General features: G+C 43.2%; 1 protein-coding gene across 12 annotated transcripts in view; it reads left to right on the top strand.

Annotated features, from left to right (window-relative positions):
* Nucleotides 1-22,063, top strand: part of Rbp6 (RNA-binding protein 6) — a 585,462-nt gene that overhangs the window by 304,609 nt on the left and 258,790 nt on the right. For all 12 annotated transcript variants that reach the window (XM_076381097.1, XM_076381090.1, XM_076381093.1 and 9 more), the window contains exon 4: nucleotides 18,685-18,769. In XM_076381097.1, coding sequence (XP_076237212.1) covers nucleotides 18,685-18,769 — 85 coding nt within the window. The remainder of the gene's footprint in view (nucleotides 1-18,684; nucleotides 18,770-22,063) is intronic.

Below are 22,063 nucleotides of genomic sequence, written 5' to 3'. Positions count from 1 at the left end.
CAAGCATACAGTTTCCAGCCTGAGGTCTTATTCTTAGAAAGCATTTTCTTTAGTACACACAATAAATTTTTGCCGTCTCATTGGTCGTTTGTATTTCTAGCAGTAACTCTGTTTGATAACTTCGCAGCAATGGCGATTCGGTTTTATAGGAGTTTAATTCCCGTCATAAACTGATTCCATTTTACATTCGCGTAAATACGAGAGCGTGCTACCATCCCTTTTTTCCCCTTCTTCTCTCTTCCCTTTCCACGCCACAGTTAATACCCTTTTCGTTTGTTTTATTCTATTTTCCACGTACTCTCCTCTCGACTGCCCTTCCAAGACGAACGCCTTTCACGATATTTCAAGCTCGGTACAATTTACGCGAAGAATTAACAGCCCTGGTTGTCCCCCTGAGGAACGGTAAACCACCACGTCAGCAACGCTCCCTTTCAACAGGATAAACGGTATAAAAATTGCATCGTGTCGACGGAATAAATCCAGAATTTATTCTACAGCAGCAACTAGTATGAGTATTCCGAGCGGGGTATTTAAAATTTTACGAATCCGCCGTTCCGTCAGTGATAAAATCGAAATCCTCCGCTACGTCAGAATAATGGGTTGTTTCGAACATTTTGCCATCGATTTTTCATTCCTCGCGATAGCTTTTCAATAACTTTTTCAAGTTTCAAAGATGTATGATTTTTTAAAATATTCATATTATATTTTCCAGAGCATCCAATTATTTTCTTGAAATCGAGATCCACTCGTGCACGAAGTAACTAATACCAAAGTGGACAGAACGTTTCATGTTGAAAGGTACAAATTTCTAAAGGGGAATAGTAGAACAATCTTGTAGTTATGCGATCTGATGGTGACGATCTGCGAGGGCCAGTCAATAGCACCACTTCAAGGCGGCGGACCGTAATTGCCACGATTCTAGAATCGTGCAGCAACCCTCGAGTTACATAGGTCCTGTAGCCGCAACTTCATGGTCATGGAAACCGAAAGCGAAAACCCTCGAGTTCACTAAATCCTTACCGCGGGTATCCCTGCTTCCTAACTACTCTTTAAACAAAAGAGACTCTCAAAATCAAGTCATCTCTGCTTTATTGTACGCCTTCCATTTTAACATAAACAAATCTACCCTTTTCTTTCTTTAAAAATTAATAAATATCTACCAACAATAAGTCATTCGTTTATACACACTCGTATTTAGAAATAAAATTCCAAATTCCAAAATATCTCAAAATCGGCTCCAAGTTCCAAATCTCTCTACAGTCTCTATAGAATTGAAATCAAAGTTACAAATCACACGATCATCCCCCTTTTTCCATTTTTCAATTATTTTAGATCTAGATACTTACTTCTTAAATACAATTTTCTTGTAACCCTCGCAGTCACTGATAGAATCCCACGTGTTCCAGAACCTCGTTCATCAAATTTACACATTAGGCGATCCGCTCGTTACGCGGTGCGTAAACACACGCCGTAAAATCTAACACGTCGTCCCGATTTATTCGCTGGGGAGGGAAGGGCCAGGTGCGAGTGTTCTTCCCTCTTTTGCCTGCGATCGCCGTGGGCTGATTTACTTTACCACACCGCGTGACTCGAAGGGCGCGTACGGAGGCGCCGCTGGTTCTGTTAATAATTCGCGGCGGTTGTTACCCCGCGGGCTTTTCATCCCCCAAACCCTCTCGCTCGTCGCGCTACCCATTTCACGGCGGCGGCACCACCAGCAGCGCCAGCAGTAACGCAAACACACTGCCGCCTAATTCGGTTAGTCGGCCCGCAAAAATTATATCCAATTACGTTCCTACGGCCCCACAAACCAGCCAACCCAAGGCTATCCCTTGGAGAACTTTCGGCTCTGTCTGCTGCCGTCACTGTGTTTGCCGTCTACGGTCCCCTTCGTGCTATTTTTCTACGTGGTCCTCCAGTCTTATCGACTTCCGAACGATAGGCAATCCCGAGAGTTCGAACACTCATGGATAGTACTTCTGCTTTGGTTGCTTGTTGATACGTTCATTAGCTTTTTTAGGGGGAATAAGGTGCAGCGATTTCTTTCTCAGAAATCTTATAGAGAGGTACTTTGTAATGCTCTGTTTAGATAATTTTATGATACTTAAAGTTGTTTGATTTAATTTCTTAGTTCTCAGTTAATAAGTGTAGAGAAGAGTTATTTCATGTCTATGTCTGTCTTCACTAGTTCTACTTTTATGAACTGTATGTTGATATTCCATTTAATGCAGTCCAAATAATTGATATATTCAAGAAGATGGTACTTGCTATCAACTGGTTTGACCCAGTAGACTCAGCAGTAGATCTTCAATCTGGTTTTATATCTGTAGAAATAGTTCGCGTTTACATTCGTCCTTCTTCATTTTCTTTCATTAAGAATTCTTTAAATTTATTGTATCACTGTTTCACCATCGTTTAATATCTCCTGCTAACAATCGTAGAAAATTACCTTGCACTTACGCGGCTCATTTCTCCTCTCTCACAACTAAATGGTCAGCATCCCCATCAAATCGTATACAACTCGGTACCTTGTTCCTCGCCACTCCTCGTAATCGACCCGTGCGTTTAAAAACGCCTGTACATTTCACCTAAGAATAACCACCGCCCACCACAGCTTCCTTTCCATTTTAAGCCGCGTACCAAACGAGCGGTCGTATTTCCACGGGATCGCGAAGATAGAAATCCCCGTGTCTCTTCCTTGGCAGCGAACAGTAAATACACGCGCCTCTCGTCTGCCCTTCCGTAAGCTCGCACGTAGAAGTAGAACGGGATGAATAGGCCAAGAACAGGTTTCACTCGCACTTTTCGACGTGTCTTCGGGAGACCGTGTCCTAGGACTCAATAAACCTCTCCACTCCCTCGCTTTTCAGAGTCAAAGGAGATTTTCTCTCGCGTAGGTGTTTCGCCGAGTGGTTAGTAAAGATTCGAATCCGCTTTCTTCTTCTTCTCCACCTTCTTCCTCTCCCCTTCTTCTTGTCGCTTCCTTCCATCCCACGTCCTTTCTTCCGGTTCGCCTGTTCCTTCCTTTCGTCACGTCCTCTCATCCCCTCTGCGCCACTTCAACGCCCAACGTTCCTCCTGCACAGCCTTCCGTCCGATTTTCTGTTTCCCTCTGTTCTCGACATCGTCGCTTTTCACTATTGGCGTCGAGTAAACATCCAAGATTCCGCTGCCGCTGCATCCACTGAAAATTGGCAGATTTAGATAGGAAGAGGTAAATCTACCAATTTTTGTCGAATACGCCGCACCGGAGAATTCTATTTACCGTTTGCACTTCGACTGAGTGATCCTGCTTGATAAAGAACGTCTTTCTGTATATATTAGTAGTATAGTAGCGTTCTTGTTTGCGGAGAAGTGTCTCTAGAATATTTGCGCTGTGAAAATTGTATTTATCTACTTGTGAATGCTTTATGTGTATGAAAACACTAAGCAAAATTCCACGAGAAGGGACCTGTATTAATGTAATCTTGCGTCGTCCATTTCGAAAGCAGAAGGCTATTAATCTTTTAACTCTTAATACTTCCTTCATCCAGTTTGACATTTAGCATCCAAAGCAACAGATATCACTGTTCGCCGCAGAAAAGGAGGTTAACGAAATGCGAGGCGATAGACCGTTCAGCCTTGGTTTTCAATTCTATTGTGCCACGTAATGCCCACTTTAAGCGACGCCTAAGTGCCCTTATACAGCGCTTAAGAAAGCTTGCGCGTAGGTCAGGCTGCTCTCTGGCTCTTCTAGCATACATGACGCGCAGGTTCACATACGTGCACGCACGTACACACTCAACAGGACGAGACCCTTCCTTTAGCGTTTAATTTACCGTGAAAAGAACGTCATTACGCGGACGTCTATATTGTAATAAGTACCATCGCGTCCCTTCCTTTTGTACGATTAACGAAACGCGTTGTGTGTGCTCAACAGGGAATCCTGGCTTACATTGTCAAAATTGACATTATATGTGTTTCGTAGAAGTGTCTTTCGTTCCTGAAAATATGAAAGTTTATATGCCTACAAGAGTGGGGTTAGGAGTAAGTGATATTAGTAGTGCTTTCTGTACACTAAAACACTGAAACACTGGAATGCCTCGTTGTTAAAGCCTCAGATTACATTCTACGAATTTGCAAAATGTATTACACAGCTCGTATGCACAACTTCCGTCATTGTTGCAACACTCAGAGAACAGTTGCAACAAGACAGACGTACGTCGGATTTCACGCAATCTCGCACAACGCGCTCCCAAAGCGCCTCATTCTTATTTGCAAAAATTATGACGTTGCTCTCGGTATCCAGCAGAGACACGTACACGTGCACACGAATAAAACACACATCGCTGGCTTATATTTTACACAAATAACATTTCTTGCTCCCTTTGCCTGTGTGTTAGGAAACCACAGCCGTACCCAACCAGCGTAAACTTATATTAAACAATAACATGCAAATAGAACGCTTTGTAACATGGACTGAGTCCTGGAGAATTAGTCGGAGCTGCTGATTTTCCCTGAACCTCGAACTTTCAACAACGTGTGTACACCAAACGACGCACGATTGAATTTCGTCGTGACGCGAAGAGAATCCTCGCGTATCGGGGCTCGTCATTAAAAAATGACCCGAGATATCTAATTAGAGGGTCATAACTCAAGCTTGTAGCTTTTATTCGGTGTATCTCGGCCACGGTTCTCTCGAAAAACGGTACAATTTAGCTTCACCTTGGGGGAGAGAAAGGCAAATAGTTGAGGGGCAGGTAGAGGAGGACAGCCACGGACGGATGAAGAAAGAAATTAAACCGTTTAAGGATCTTAATTAAAAAATGACTCAAGAGTGGGCCATCGAGCTCGCTGAAGCTTATCGCGCTACCCTGGCGAGCCTTGATTACAGCTCGTGGAAAACTACTCGTGGCTTGGTTCTTATTCATACGTTACTGGTTGTGCCGCGGGTCTGATTAACAACGTGCCGTTTCTACTCGCGTTTTCGCGGCCCACGTGAATTATTACGAGCAACCCGTGCTCGTAATTAGGTTTTTCCCCGCGGATTAAGCGGCGAGTGTAACGAGGGCTTCACCGACCCGACGATCATAAACACTTTTATCTTGGAAAAAGAAAGAGGAAGAAAACCGTAATGCCTCTTATTGAGAACGCGAGCCGCGAGGATGAGAGGCAACGACGCGTCCCGTCGTTACGAAGGGGTGAGCGATTCTGTCCCTTTCCTCCTGTTGATCGTCAATAATATCGCGTTGCCCTTTAATGAAAGCCCCCGTTCCCATTGGAAAAAGCATAATGATACGCAAACCAAGGCGGGGCCTCTTTGAAACGCTCTTAATGAAGCTATGGATTATGAAAGGAACAAGAAAGAAAGAAATCGGGGAAAGGCTAAGGAGAAAAAGAAGTCGAGGAGAACGCGATGGTTACTTGGTATCAGAGAAACGTTTGGATGCAGGAGTAATGAATAGTATTTTGTAATTATGATTCTTTCAGTGGTTCTGGGGAAAATTGGGGAAACACTAATGCAGTGATTTTATTGATGGTTTTGAGAAAGTTATTCTGTACAAAGACACGCTTTTAACTAACCAATTTTTTTTAAAACTCGTTTCAATAGAACATTGAGTTTCCAGTTTATCTAGTATAATTTAATTCTACGTAGATGCTTGAAACATAATTAAATCTGCGCTAATGAAACTGTTTTTATCTGTGGAAAGAACAACGAACGTTTCCTACATCCCGGATGGTATCTAGAGATCGAACGCAATGGAAATGCACACGTGTGCCTGACAGTTGTGTCACGTTATTGTCACGTGTCGCACGAATGTTTTCTCCTTAAAAGGACTCTACGTGTGCTCTTCAATAGAGTGCATCCTGGATGCCTGAGGCAGGAAAAGTTTACTTCGGTACACACTTACACACGTTCACATAAATATACACACGCGCGCGAACGTGCCACAATTCCATTCGATCCTTCACATGATCCATTTTCGATGAAAGTCTGTGGAATATCAAGTTCTATGCTCTCCCGTAACCTATTTTTAGTTTGCCACCAGTGTGATGTTTCTTCTGTTTTATCCAATCTATAATTCGGTTCACCGGTTTGCAAAAAAGATAGTTGAAAAATGATTAATCGCTAAAGTGCTGCTGCAACACATTTACGCGAGATTTGCCTGGATGCAGAACTCAGGTCCTAAATAAAAACTTCAAGTTTACTGGGAAAATATTTTACGTTTTAAAACTGTATTACGTGATTATATTAAACGTACAGCTATGACGCTGCATTATCTTCGCTGGGTGTATACAAAGAGATTATAATAAACCCTCTTGGCGGATATAAAAAAATGAAGGCAATCTTATTATGTTTACCGTTGCGTATCAACGGTAAAGACGAAAAATATTCAAGTACGCTGTACAAGGAAATGATATGTCGCAAGATAAAGAAAATAACTGAGAGTCATTGAGCGAAAAGAAATAACGTTAACGTTTCCTTCCTGCGTGCGATACGTTTTATGACAACTTGCTTCTTGCATATAACCACACTGTTATCGTGTTTCCTAAACCATCAGAGGATATGTGCGACCGTTATCCCCAGTTTATGAATATCGTCCACTAGCAGGGAGAATGAAAATCTCATTTTTCTCAAATCGACCGCAACTTCCGCACACCCTTATGACACACCATGTTTCATCCCAGTAGTATCACTTTTGTTGCATCTCTGTAATTTTTCCAGTATCTGCGTCTATTGTGGACAGAAATTGCCATGTTTCATTCAGATTAACCTTTCAACGACATGCAGAATGCAGAAGCACTGTGGAAGCGGAATCGAAGATTATATAATACGGAAGCTTGCGTGTTCTAAGTTAAATAACTCATGCGCATTTTACAATTATTGGAAGATTATTAGAGAAATTCTCCGTAAGCGCTGAAAATGAAGAAAAATCAATTTCTATTAAATACACTCGCTATCATATAAGCATGTTCCAAAATTCACGGTACAAATTGGGCCAGGGAGATTCTATAGTTCAAAATACAAGGAAAATCAAAAATAACGAAATTGCGTGGGAGGTTTCGTTTTCAAATAAAATGCATTTGAGAATTAGTCGAATACGCATGCATCTAACCAATAACGGATATAACAGCAGGGTTTATTTACGATCAGAATACTACTATAGCCGACTCGTCTGGATCACATTGTTCTTCAGAACGAAGCCTCCCACGCAACTTCGTTATTCTTCGTTTTCGCTTTATCCCGAGCCATAGAATCTCCTGGACTCAATTTGTACCATAAATTTCGAAGCACCCTGTATAAATCACTTCGCGCGAGTTGAAAGGCAGATCCATGAACCAGATCGTTCCCAAGCTTCGTATCGAAAATGAATTTCTGCGTACGCAGGACGGTGCAACACGTAGCGAATGCGCGAGGAGCTAAGAGGCCGAGAACGGTCAGATAACATAAAATGCTCGAAATTGTTGCCGGTATTCAACGTCTTTTGAGGGAAGAAAGGGGTATGGCGTCTCAGAATGCGCGGAGGAAGCACGCTACGGTCGCAAGTATGCACTAATGCAGCTCGTAGCTCTCACGGGAGTTTGCTACAGTTCCGCCATCCCCCATTTCCGGTGACAGAATGCGCGGTCCTTATCTGAATCTATGCGAGCATTTATGCACCGAGAGACGGCCCCTGTAAGCGGACGTGGAGCACTTGCGCGTTCGAGAATCTGAAAATTGCATTCCTGGCATCCGGGTTCTGGTGAACGGGCGAAGCCGCCCCCGGACGATTTTCCACGGTCGCGTAAGTGCTCGAACATGGCGGGGGTGACTCGCGTTAGGGCCGACCCCCCCGAGAATTAGGTTGGGGTCGGCGGAGGGACCTGTGCCGATGCTCCGTTTCCCGATCGTCCCAGCGACCGAACACCGGAACGAATTTAAGCGCCGCGCAAACTGAGACGGCGAGCTGAATAATGAGTGTGGGTACGCTCACCGTGCTACTGAGTTTTCTACAGTCTGCGAAACGTCTTCCTATTTATGAGCTTAGTGGCTTTCAATTTCCGAGAGCTGTGATAAATACAAAGTGGAAAAGTTATCCCCATTTGGACTGGAACTCATCCCAGTGGGGATATGCATAATTACTGTGGTACTAAGTGATGCGACTAATGAGTTCTTGATGACATCTAGCAAGGTTGCGATTATGTGTGTATCATGGAGAAGGTAGCAGAGGCGAAGTAACTCCTCTAACTTCTGTTAGTAGTGATATTGTAGAAATCAGTCTACCCATTTGAACAGAAAGATGTATGTACGTATCTAGTTTGAAGTGGTGTTTTTAATATATGTGGATACATTTTAGATCCTTAGTGTATTTTCCTTTAATGTGAATATTTTAACGCTTAAGTGAAAGCCCATAAGAGAGAAAGGAAGGCGAAATATTGTAGCGGAAGTGCGACTATATCAGCAAGGGCGAGGAGACGAAGAATGTGGTTGATGTGCAAGTTGAATTGCAAAATGGCAATCCGCGGTAACATAGGATTATTGTATGTACAAGAGATTTACAGCCTCTGGCCCTTTTGCTCAGGCAAAGGGCAGCCGAGGTCGCTATGGCAACAGACAGGCGGAAACCAGAGCCTACCCTTCCATTTCCCTGGATGCAAGCACCCGACGTCTCGCTCTCTTGCGTCAAGTGATTCTTTTGCATCGTCCTGCAGCCTCTTTTCCTTCCCACCCCTCTCCCTCCTTTTTTGTTCTCCTACCGGTCCCTCTGTGTCCCCTGCTCTCGTCTCCTCCTTTGGCCTCTTCTCCTCCAGTCTCAAACACCTCGCGTTCCTCCTAGATCCGGACTCCATTATCAATTCTTTCTACCGGCCAGGACAATCGAGAGTCTCGAATGAAGTGAAGAAAATTGTCGACAATCTCGAGCTGGAATGCATTGATCCGTTCAGAAATTGTATTGAAAATCTCTAACCAATGTAGCGGGGAATGCGGGGTTGAAGTGTGTTGGAGATCTCTTTTACCTGTAATCCTGAACATTGCAGGAGTATAGTAGAATCTTTAAAGTAAGATGTTGAATAAAGTATTAAACTTGATTTGGAGACGTCTGTTCAAAATACTTTATGATTTTAGAACTCATCACATAACTGTCCGCAAGAACTCTTTTACACTAGTAAGAAACGCACACTTAAATTTTGTCTTCAAGTTTGCTCCATAGCTACTTATCTTTCGAACACCCAATTATATAAATTCGAAATTACGTCGGCCATCGACGCATAAAAAATGACTGAAAATTTAACCGCTTCATTAATTATCTCGCGCTACCCTTGCCAGTCACGAGTCAGCCAAGTCCTCAGAAACAGGATGAAGAAACGGAACGGAAGAGCAGGCGTGTTACGTCGGGGCACGTTTCTCGCGACAGGAGACGGAGATCAAAGTGGTGGCTGCATCGGATGAGGGTGACTGGATCCGAAGCGGGGGTGGCATCAGAAGAGTGGCTACTTCGTGTCTACTTGAGACTTGAAGAGGGCGTCGCAGCCAGAAGAGAGAATCAGAGGATGAAAGAAACGCACGGCGAGGATATAGAACGAACGATCTGTCCACTCGACCGTACTCCTGGGAACGTTCTCAATCCTTCGCCTCCACTCGAGCGTTCGCGTACGAGGATCAAATTGCGATCCTCCGCGACAGAGAAGTAAAAGCGATACCAACGTTGCCGCAGCCCCACTCTCGTAATTTCTCTCGACCTCCCATCGCGATCCACGCGAGCACGGCTTTGGTTTTGACACGGCTGCTACCGCGGCGGAGGGACGGTTAATAGAGACTCAGCAGAAATTTACAATAATTACTCGGCAAGACTCGCAGCGAATATTCAGGAGCGCATCAACAGGTGGTCATCCGGCACTTTTTTCTCTTACCAACGCCCTTTGCTTCGCCTCGCCGGTATTTTCGGTATTCGGCTAGATTCTCGGAATCTTACAACCTCTCTGACCACATGGTCCGCAACCCAGTTTGGAATTCCGTCGTTGTTCTGCTCCTCGTCGGTGGAATCGTTGCGATCACCCTCACTGCTCGCAGAGGGGCTGATATTTTTTACATAAAGAGCCTCCAACGAGCCGATACTCGTGAACGGTGGAAAGAATTCCAACTAGTCGGATGTTACACAAGGGAACGTTTGATCCCCCATCGCGCTGTCGACTGTATTCGGATGAGAAAAAAATATTGAAGCGAGGATGCGAGAAAGCGCCGAGTCAGAATTACGCGCGGCTATCGAGTTATTTCAGCGAGGAGATAAGCGTTATCCAAGCCAACCATCCCCCGCGGCTATGAATATTAACGAATTCCGGTGTGCTGGGACGGACAAGACTTGAAAGGGATCGACTGGACTCCTGGTTGTGTGCGTGACAATCCAGGAATGAAATTAATTTTCCATTCTTGCGACGTATTACCGTAATGCTTTATACTCGGGATAAATTATTTGTCGGGAGTTGAACGAAAAAGGAGAAGGGTAATGCGCAAAATCATTTTTTAATCTTCAGCCACGATGAAATAGTTTAGCGCTGAGATTCTGCGTCATCGCTTGAGCGACGTTTTATTGCCATTCCGTCGACGGCAGTGAGAATTGCGAAAATTGGGCAATTAAACAGATAAATTGAAAAATGCATATGCAACAAAACAAATATTGTTTTTTATAAACGTTTCAGGAAACTGTTTGGTTTTTACTTTATTGCGGTATTCTCGATTATTAGTAATTGCAAATTTATTTCTTCGACAGTTGAGTGGTAGTAACGTTCATCAAATTGTAATGGATTGTGGAGACGTGCTGTTTATATAAGCTAAATTTATCGATTAAAGTTCCACCAAATTTATATTTCACAAGCATTAGTTAGACAGAATGAAGTTAACTCGTACATCACTACAACTTTTCTAACTATTACTCCAGTATAAGGAACATCTGTTTTGCGTTTGATATGTGATAATCGCACTTCGTTCCCCAACTTTTCAGAAGGAATTTTTCGTAAATCATATTTTAGAATTCTCAGCTCAAGAAGTTTGCCAGCAAATCAGATAGAGTGGACTGGGTTTTTCCTCGTAGCAGCTCGTTCTGTACCCTGTGTCGGACAGCGGACAATTATTCCGCCGCTAATTGAGTTACGTCGCAGCCTAAATGCCCGATGAATATTCATATCCTTGCCCGTGCTATCTCGCGTCCCTCGCTACCATCGCTGTCGGCTAAGAAAAAGTTGTCGCGAGTTAAAAATGTAATAAAATTAGAAAATTACGTCCGCTCATCATTCCGAGCGAATACTGCGAATTTTCGTTTTCGTTTCTTTCCATCTCTCTCTCTTGCGTTCTAACTCTGTTTCCCCACTTTTGCTCCCCTTCCACAGGGACTAGAAAGAGAATAAAACAGAATTCTCAAAACTATATTTTCTCTAGCTTTCACAGATTTCTTTTACTATTTTCAGAGATTTATTATTAAAAGAAAACTGTAGGCCATTTTTATCTATTAAAATGTTAAAACATTCAAATCTTTCTCCTCTTAATTTATACATATAAACCACAAGAGATCTGCATCGCGGATACATAAGAACGTTCGAAAATTCCTTCCACTTTTAAATACCATTTCCTTATCGCCAGCAAAACGAAAACGAAGAGCCGCTCGCTTTAACTCGGTTTTAACTGATTCTCGCGAGTTTAATTGCGCCGCAGAATCGCGTGCGAATCGCGATCCCACGAAAATTGACGGGATAGTCCAATTATGCATGCAGACCATAATTTTGTCGTTAGAACGTCGAAGCTGACTCCCGCGTCCGCTTCGAGGCATCGTTATCGCGTCGCCTAGGAAGGCTTGGAGGAGGGTGGCGAAGGCACGGATCAGGCAGATTTTCTTCTCGGTTTTTCTGGCTCGATCTGACCGTTCTTTTTTTCCCTCCCCACCGGCGTCGCGATTCGAGCCGCCTGCAGCTGACGGACGGGGTGACTTAGAGAGATTGCGATTTGCATAATGCAATTCAACGGGATCCCGTTTCAAGGAAAAGTCAAGAAGAACAGGGCAATTACAATGAAACTCCACGGGACGCGGTGGCTTTCACGGTCTTGGTACCGACCACCTAGACGATGTCGACTTTATAAATATTCAGCCGGTCGTTAAGGCGAGCAGAGGAGAGGGGAAAAGAGGGACAGAGAGAGAGAGAGAAGGTTAAGGCGACCGTGAAGATGGAGGGAAGCTACGATGGTAAGGGAGAGAGAAGTGGAAAGGGTGTATAAAAGTCGTGCAGCTCGACGCGAAGTTGAGCGTTATTACGCGCTCCCGCGGTTTCTTGTAATTTGATTCAAAATGCCGGTTTGATAATGGCGACTGTATTGCTTCTAGCGAATTTACTTTCCTCCTTTTTCGTACACCGTTTATTGACTGCGACGCTGCAGGAACTGCTGAATTGGTAACAAAAACTCTTCCTACTGTCTTTCCAAAGCATTCTGAAACGTGTCTCGTGACAGCGTCAGTCTTAAAAAATTATTAACACGTTGACCGCCATGGTGGTCATCAGTGACCAGAGTGACGGTCAACGTGTTAAAATATTCTTCACTTACATTCAAGTTGAGTACAACATTCTAGAACTACTCATCCCTAAGATTTGCTCGGATAGATATCTTATAGCACCGTCGCATCGTCCAACTCGAAAGGAAGCGCACCAAGCGATAACTGCAACAACTGCCACTTATCAGGTACCGAAAATCCATTCGACATCAAAGCAAGCGCGAGTAAATCCGACGAGTAAATTGAAAAGAGGCGCTAGGAGAGAATTTCGCTTGGAGTGGCGGCGAGGGAACAGGTGAGAGGATCGACGATAGACGGAGGATCGAAGGACTCGTTGCCGCGAGTTTCGTCGGCGGGGTGATTGTCTTCGGCTCGGAGAGAGAAAAGCGGATTAAGGCGGTTGGTTAAAGAGCAGTTACCATATAGTTGAGCAACGGAGCAACGAATCGAGGAGAAGCGAGTAAAGGAGAAGAGAGAGAGGGAGAGAAAGAGATGATGGTGGAAGGTGGAAAAGGAGACGGTTTCTTGAATCGTGGTGGTAGAAGGTACGCGCAGAGTTACTCGCCGCCACCCTTTGCCACGTCCATAACTAGCTTCAGTTCCAAGGCAAGGAAGGCAGCCCTCCTCAAGTAGGTATATGGCTGTTGCCGTCGTTGCTGCTACCACCGCCACGGTTACTGCAATAGCAGAAACTGTCGAGTTAAGTAACTGCCGGTACTTACAGTAACTTTGCGCGCAATGAGACCGCCTACATAAATACACCTAATACACTCGCCTCCATTCTCTACTGCCTTCCACCTATCCAGTTGCGTTCGCCTCACAACGTGCAGGATATTCCCTATCCCCCTCCCTCCTCTCTCTGCCTCTCCCCGTCTTCTTCGCGTTGCGGTAAATTCCCTGGTTGCAGGGGCTCCGTCGCGGACTTCTGTCGCGATACGACGGTACATGGCTACCGTCGCGCAGTTACATTCCGTGTCTCATCCTCCCGCACCATTTTTTCCTCCCTCTGAACCTTCCGTTTCAGAATGGCAACGCGTCGCGAAAGAGCCGAGGCGTAATGACGCTCGCTTTAATTGCTGGCCGCCTATTCGCGCGGGCTGAATGGGGTGTTTGATGAAGCACTATGGTGTATTGCAAGCATCGAGGCTCCTTTAGGACTCGCGGCCAGGTTGCTATAATAATTCCAATTGCAGCGTCCAGGAAACTGTTTCAGGGCGCCGTGGTCTTTGGTCGGTCTAGAACTTAACTGGAATTTTAGAATTTTCTTGTGAATATGGTGGTTGAAGCGAGGTATAGAGAAAGGGACGTAATATGGTGAATGATTCGAATGAAGGGATTCTGTTATTAATTTATAATGGAGGTTTGAGCCGTGACGTGGGCGGAGGTGAGAGTCGAAGCGAGGGGGATAGGGAGGACTGCTTTCTGTTTTAATAATATCCACGTCAAACTCAACGATGAGCACTTGAAGATTAAAAAGTGTCTACAAAACCGTTCCGCCGGAAGGGGACGGCGACTCTTTCCATTCACATTTAGTGAACTTAAAGTAAAATTCCTTTTCTTAGCCTATAATTTTTCCTGTCGCTTCAGAGCTCGTTATCTCTGACAAAGACTCCATTTGACTAAAGGTGATAAAAAATCTCATTATCTCAGCGTAAAGATTACTCTGCAGATTTATTATGACGTTATCCTCCCATCACGCCGCGCTATACTTATCGTTCATAATTTTTTCCATGGAAAATCCAGGAACAAGAACGGTCTCGCTACTTTAAACTGACCAAATTAAAAGTCCATCGATTACGAAGCTACTCTCCCGTCTCTCTTCCATACTCGAAAACAATGCCCTACCACCGAATCGAATGGAACATTACCATCCTTCTTCTAAATCTAATTAATACAAGATACATAATATTTCGATGAACTCTATCTTAAAGCGATTAGCCGACGGATAATCCGTAAACCCTTTGCAGATTAATTGTATTAAGTTCGGGAGCAACTCCTCTCAGCCATCATCACTTCGGAAACCATTCTCCCTGCGTAATTCCACCGATTGGCGATCTCGCATCTCGTTTCGCCTCCTCGAGATTCTCCATCATTGTCTCGAATGAAATGTCGGTAAACGTAACGTCGGCGTTCAGATAAACACGACTTCACCCGATTTTCACGACGGATTCCCTTCCACCCCCCATTTATCTCGGCTGGCCCTGTACACAGGGAGAGAGCTCTTTTCCTCGCAGTGGAGAGGGTGTGACAAACAAATGCACCGTGTCAGCCTGGCGTGACACTCCTCCGTGGCTGGGCTGCTCGACGAAAGGGGGAAGTAAACCAGCCGAGGGTGGTTAAGGCGAAGAGAGCGGTAGTCGAAAAAGGATGAAAAGTAGAGGATCGTAGAAGCCGTGCTCAAGTAGACAAGGGACACGTCAGCCGCCATCCTTCTACTCAGTCTTTTATAGATTATTCACGTACAATGGTTGAGTGACAAGTGGCGGGCCATACTGCTTGGGACGATGGATCTGCTTCCCTTCTAAGGATCCAGGGAAATCTCGATTTTTTGCTGCATGCGAAAGAACGTGGTCTACGGTGACGCGCGGGAGAAAAATAGCGAAGCAATCAGTTTCACGAGACACTTTGGGGAGATACTGTTCCGAGCTAGTTTGCTGATGGAGTTAGTTGTGGCTTTCTGTTCCAGATATTTTCAAACAACTGCTGCCGCGAGGTTCCTAAGAACTTCTCGAATTATTTAGTGTTTCAAACTGACCTTACTGTAATATCCTGGAATTTAATTTTCATTTTTGTAGGTGAATATTTCATTTAGTACATTTTTCCCTCGATTTTTATAATTGTCGTCGCATTATTCGAACAAAAAGTTAGATATAAAAGAAACTGATTTTGTTGAAAGTCTGCTCGACATTTCTTGTCCTCGGATTTACAGAAATATTTTGAAAATGTTTCTGGAGCACATTGTCGTTCCAGGATTCAATGAGGAACAGATGGTAGTGCATATCAAAGTGTAGGATCGATGAATATTTTGCGCGGTATCCTGGCCACGGTATTTGCGGTTCTATTCCCGTGAATTGTCGTAAACACGAAATCGTAAAACGCGCAGTAGTGAACCGAACGCATGTAAATTCATACTGTCAGTAGTGGTGGTCAGTGTTTTTCCGTCCGTATTCGGTGTCCATGACGTTTCGCGTTTTAGTGTTCATTAGACCACTGTCGATTCAACACACGTTCCGTTTCCAGGATTATTACTTCCACACGAAGTGTGACTATGCAAAAATTTTCGAAATCCTGCACGTTTGTACCATCTTGCATTCGCATATATAACAAAATTGTAAAAAAAAAACAGTATGAAATTCTGACGAATAGATAGTGAAATACCTAGTGGTAGGTAAATGTGAAATTTGATTTAACTGATATTCTTCTGTATTCACCCTCTGTCGTCATCGTTTCCAATTTCATCTTTCCATCTCTCACAAAAGTACTAACTTACACTCAATTCATCGTTGGCTCGCGCGGCCTTTGTTTACAATCACTTTCACTTTATTACCTCGAACAGATTTATTGTCAGATAGGAAACAGGTACACAGTTGCGTGTTGTTATTCTAAGAAGGGATCTATGAGCGCTATGAAGCTGTCACGTTGCAGCTGAATAGCAGAGATATTTGCGTTTGTGGTATGAGTCTCTAAGTAAACGCTTAAATATGAAAGCTGCTATGGCTACAGTATATACATTCGAAAATTTTGATGAAGCAACGCTTGGTTAAACAATCCATTTAGTAAGTCAACAGATTTCAACAGTAAATTTGGATTCAAGATGTGACTCTCTAGAAATAATAAATATACGTGAAAATATATGTGGATAACTCAGACATGATCAATTCACTAAACATAGAACGTTTACAAATCTCACAGTAATTTAACAGTATTCCTACAATCCGAGTAACCACTACACACAATCACTCCAGTAACAACAGTAACATAGTAGCTTAACACAAAACTGTGATTACTCTCCAAATATTCACACACATCGTATCTCATCACTGGTGACTTGCATTACGAAATCTGTCAAGTCAGTTGTATTATAAAAAGATCAAGGACAAAACACGCCACTAACGCGACTAAATCCATCAGTTGAACGTCCTGCGTTGAACGGTCCCATGAAGAATAGAGTAAAACGTTTCACAGAACCCTGCGTACGACGCGAGCCAATGACAAATATATGTATATATGTAGGGTGTTTCTCTAGAGAAGCTGGAAAACGAGAAGAGAAAAGCGGAAAAGGTACGCGTAAGGATCAGGCCAAAGGGGGTGGAGGTACATCGTAGGAATTGGCGCCTGGTTCCAGAAGCATGTGTGCCCCATAAATAACATGTAAATATTTTCAATAACTGCCGAGGCAGCCCCAGCATGAAAAATGCAAACCGCTTTGCGTCCGGTATCGTACCGTGTGCGCCCAGACCAGCTCCTCCAACCCCCCACGAGCCATTGGAGATCGGCCGCCACCCTCTAAAGCCCCACACCGCTCCTTCGTCCTCCGAGGCAAACTATCTTTTAATATATCTGTATGTACACGGTGTCCCGTGTGAAATTTATGGTACCGGACGTCGGCCGATATTTGTTTCACTCGAGCACCGGTTTCACCCTCCGCTTGCTTGCTCTCCGCTCACCTTATCCCTCGAAAGGTTATATGTTCGCGTGTTTGCCATCACGCCGCCAGCACCGCTCGGAAAAGAGCCGCCACACGGGATGAAATAATTTTGCGAATACGAAATCGCGTTTATTGTGCGACGTTTCGGTGGAAGGAATTTGAATTGCAATTTCACTGCTATTGGAACTTTTATTTTATTGACTTGCGTGGTGCCACGTTTTTTAAGAGCGAAAGTTTAGGAGATATTTAGTCGATCTGTATTTATACAACTCCATATGAATGGTAGACAAGTTTAAGAATTAGAAATGTTAATTTAATTTATCTTCTTTTAATGTCTTCATTCGATGGTTATTTATGTCGTATGAGTGGAAAAATCCATCGGTGGATAAGAAGTTTTAATTTGCTGCAGGTCTAAACCAATAATAAAGAGGAAAAGCATAATACAGAAGATCGGTGTGGGGGCAGAGTAGGATACATACAAAATAGAAAAAATAAAAATAGCAAAAAATAAATTTAAAATATGAGAAAAACTTATTGGTGGTCTAGGATGACCAGTGGTCAAGCTGCCCACTGGACAGGTGTGTCCAGATGGCTAGGGTCCAAGGTAGTCCAGGACCCCAACAGTCCCTCCAGTGGACCCCGAGAAGTGTCCGCACCCGCTGGAGGGCCCGTGACGACTGAGACACTCGTGCTCCTGCAAGAGTATTTATACTCTCTCGGGGAAGAGGGAGAACCTATCAGAGAAGCTTTTCGCGTAGCAGGAATTTCGAAATTGATCGAACGAACAATATTTCACGAAAAATTGATATTATCCATAAAATAATCATCGCAGCAATAATTTCTGATGCACAAATTGTTAATAACAATCGCACACAATGTGCACGTGTGCAAATTATTATTTATAATTGTTATTTAACGAATGTGAAAATTATGAACTTTTCATACATTATTTTTCGATCGATTAATCTTGTAATTTTTGAATTTCTCGATATTTCGTTAACTAACAATTATAATACGAACGCTTATTAAATATCTATTCTGTGGTTTGCGGTATTATTTAGCTACGTTATGATTGGCAAGTGACTTGAAATTTCGAATATGGCGGGTCTACAAGTTTGCAAGTGCGCCAGTAGCGCCTCTATCGGTAGAGCGGCTGAAGCACTAGCGCGCAAATCGTAGATTCAGGCGTCACGTCGTTGCATCAAATTAATCATTTTATTCATTCTGTTACGCTGGATTTGTAGTTGAAATATAAGAAAACTGTTATATTTAGTTTCTTCTGTTCAATTTTGTTACTAGTGTGCATAAAGAATTCATATTCTGAAAGTATTCTAACAAAATATTAGTGGACGCTTTGGAAGGAGAATACAGATGGAAGGTAACGATATTACGTCACGATATGAATACTTCGAAAAGATACGTTAACGTATAATTTGCTTATTCTAAGCAACAATTTGATTAGATAATGTATTTCAATTGTAGTCCCATAGTCTATCAGTTACTGAGAAGAAGTTAACCTATGATTATTATGTGTTACAGGGGCTTTGGATTCATCACGTTCTCGGATCCCGCGAGTGTCGACAAAGTCCTGGCACAGGGTAACCACGAATTAGACGGCAAAAAAGTAAGTACACGTATAATCAACGTTTTCCTAAATTTTCCATGAGAAGTCATACTTTGAAATAGCGTTACTAATCACAGTCAATTCTTAAACTCGTGAAGTTGTTTGAATTATACTGTGTGTGAAATAGGAAATAAATACTATTTGTGAACAAAATTTTAAGAGGAACCATAATATTCGAAAAGAAGAAGCAGTAGAATACTTATTCTCATTTTTGAACTGGAAAAATGTTTTTTACATTATCTAACCTTTATATATTATACTAACACATAGATTAGTAATGCCAATGTACTGGCAGTATTTAAATGGACTATTAAAATTTATAAGCCCCTGATTTTCCATTAAGACAAGGAGTAGAAATTGAATATCTGAACAACTTGCGAGTTTGAGAATCTGAATATTTGAAAATTCAAACTGTAGTCTCTTAATATTCAAATATCAGATATCGTTTACCTTGAGAAGATAAAAAAAATGTAACCAGTGGTTTCTCCATTTTCTAACGATCCCACAGAAAAGTAATAAGTATACGAAAATATTACGTCGAAAATTGATGCACCTTTGTAACATAATATTCTCTAGAACCTATCGCCTACACAAAAGTTCAGATACCTAATATTTGGCGACGTTATCTGTTGGTTACCGAGCAGAGCAACGCTCGTAATTCTTCTGAAGTCAGGGCTGTCGAAACGCTTCCGCTGGCAGACTTGGTATCTTTATCGTCTGCCGTTTCGCCGTGCACGCGGAACGAGGAATCGTTCCCTGTTGAACCGCTTTCGCGCGGCTGCAACAACGCGAGAGATACCAAGCGCTGAGATACTTATCGGAAAGCAGAAAGAGGAGGTTGTTAGGCCAGGGAATGGCGGCCATGTTTCGATGACGGCCGGGCGTTCTATTACGCACTAATTAGGAGATCGTTAGTTCACAGCGCCTAACGATCACTTAAGGTCACCGATATCCGCTCGAGTATACCCGTTAGGTGCGTGGTAAACCAGTGACAGGCGGAAAAAGAGGTAACGAGAGACAGGAAAGCTTAAGAAGGTCGTTGTATCGATCGTAGAGAGACGAAGACAACAGCGGGAGAAAAATTGGTTCACACGACTTGAGCGCGACGAAAAGTGTGTCGCAAGAGCATTTAACTTCCGCGAAGTTGCTGGTCGAGATAATTAATACAATACGATCCGGATTAATCGATCCCCTCGATAGATAAATATTGCAAGTGTCCGGATTCCTTCGAGCTTGTATTTGTCTCGACTCGCTCGAGTAAAAATTGATAGGTTATCGGAATTGCATTAAGGACCGCGGAGAAGGAAATACGATAGGGTTTACAGAGCAGGGAAATCTGGATTATTGGTTTATGATTCATCGAAGACATTCAAAGAACTAGTATATTTTAAGTACCCAGAGAATATCCAATTCCAGCTTCTGAAAAGGTGTGAATACCTTTACTTCATTCGAGGCGATTAACTTAATTCACGTTTTCACGCTTATCGCTCATTTCCTCTCTCTAATCGACTCACTTTAATTCTAACTTCAACGCCCGAATGGAAACTATTCACAAAGGCGTCGAGATCGCCTTGAAATGCGGGCAAACGAATTCCGCGGATTTCAGAGGTTAACAATTTGCAATCGGTTCGGGGAGCAGCAAAGTGGACAGCGACAATATTTTCGACGTCGAAACTTCTCAGTGGCTCGTTTTACGCGCGTTTAGACAATTACCAGGGTTGGATCCGGCCTCTGGCACGCGTCGTTGCATCGCCGCATCGACCGGAATGATGCCTTTGACAGAAATTAATCGTCGAAACGGCGTGTCACGAGTTTGCCGAATACACGTTCCAGCCTGGCCGTTACTGAGGCGACAATACGCTCCGAATAATATCGTAAGGAGGACAGAGACGGCCGGGGGAGGACAGAGAGAAATAGTTGCGGACGTTAGCTGTCCACAGAACCATAAGTACGACGGCTGCGCGGTCGGTCCCCGTAAGTACTCCGAATACGTATTAACCGTAGGACCAGCCGCGCTACGGGTATATCCAGACTCACATAAATTTCGCGTAATTCGCTCGACTAATGCAAATTGCGAGCGCACGGTGCCGCAGCCTAACACCTCCTCGATAGTAGACGAGAACGAGATGGCACCGTGCACGAGGGCAATCCTGCTGCATCCTATTAAGGTCTCCGCCATCTACCGTTTCAGCCTTCCTCTACCCTCTCGTCGCGTCCCCTTCTTTCATTTGCTTTTATTATATTTAACAAGGCGAAAATCAAAGTCGTGGTCGAGAGAGGCGATTTTGGCGAATCTCATGATTACGTTATATTAGCTGTCTCTATTTTGGGAAATTTTATGCTTTCCTCCTTGTTGAAGTATGCAAACATTTTTAAAGATGTATGTATGTGTATTGACTTGACGCGGTGTTAGTTTAAAATGAGTATACTAGATTATTGTTATTATTGTGGGGTTATTTTATATTTAAATGAAGACAGCTGATTGTTAAAAATTTTTGGAAGTTTGAATTAATATAGCGATTAACTTTGTCAAATAAGAAACCGTGGCGAATACGGAATTAATTAGGAAAGGTAATATGCTCATCAGTCTTCTTTCCTTTTGCCTCGTTTTCGTTTTGCCTCCTTCGTGTCTGTCTTCCTTCTCGTCATCCTTTGCGATGCAAGACAAAGCAGAAAACGAAGAGAGGAGTATGCGAGAAATGCAAGCGAGCAGGAGCATGCACGACACTCGTCCACTGACAAGCTTCGTCACATTAATTAGCGGATCGTTCGTCTCTACTTACGTTAATGAACGCTCTCGTGTAATTCTGGAGAGACCCTTGGCCTGTGTCGCTTGAGTGTGAGAGAAAATAAACGAAACAAAAAGGGAAGAAAACGTAATTTTTCCGTAGGCTGAAACTCCCTGCATTGGATCACGTACACCTAGTTTGGGAGATCATCAATGTGTAAAGGAACCTACCGTATAAAATTATTTCATAAAATTTTAAAAAAGAAATACAGTCTCCCAGCAAACTACATTTACAATGTATTTTGCATTTGAATTCACAGCTATGCTGATTTCGAATCGATGCTAAATCAAAATATTCCAGTGAACAATTAGATTGTGAACAGTTATCCATGAAATTATCACGGTTGAACGGAAGACAGCGGTAGGTTGAAGCATTTTTATTATTCGGCCGATTGTACGTGTCACCGACAAGCGACAAGAACGTTAACATTATTGAAAATCACGCTGCGAATCACGCAAGAGCGATTTTGCAAATCGATAGTCCCCTCTCTGTTTGCCCGGGACAA

Source organism: Calliopsis andreniformis, chromosome 6 (assembly GCF_051401765.1).
Source record: "Calliopsis andreniformis isolate RMS-2024a chromosome 6, iyCalAndr_principal, whole genome shotgun sequence".
NCBI lineage: Eukaryota > Metazoa > Arthropoda > Insecta > Hymenoptera > Andrenidae > Calliopsis > Calliopsis andreniformis.
Note: the sequence above shows the minus strand (reverse complement) of the source record. Positions and strands in the feature narration are given on the sequence as shown.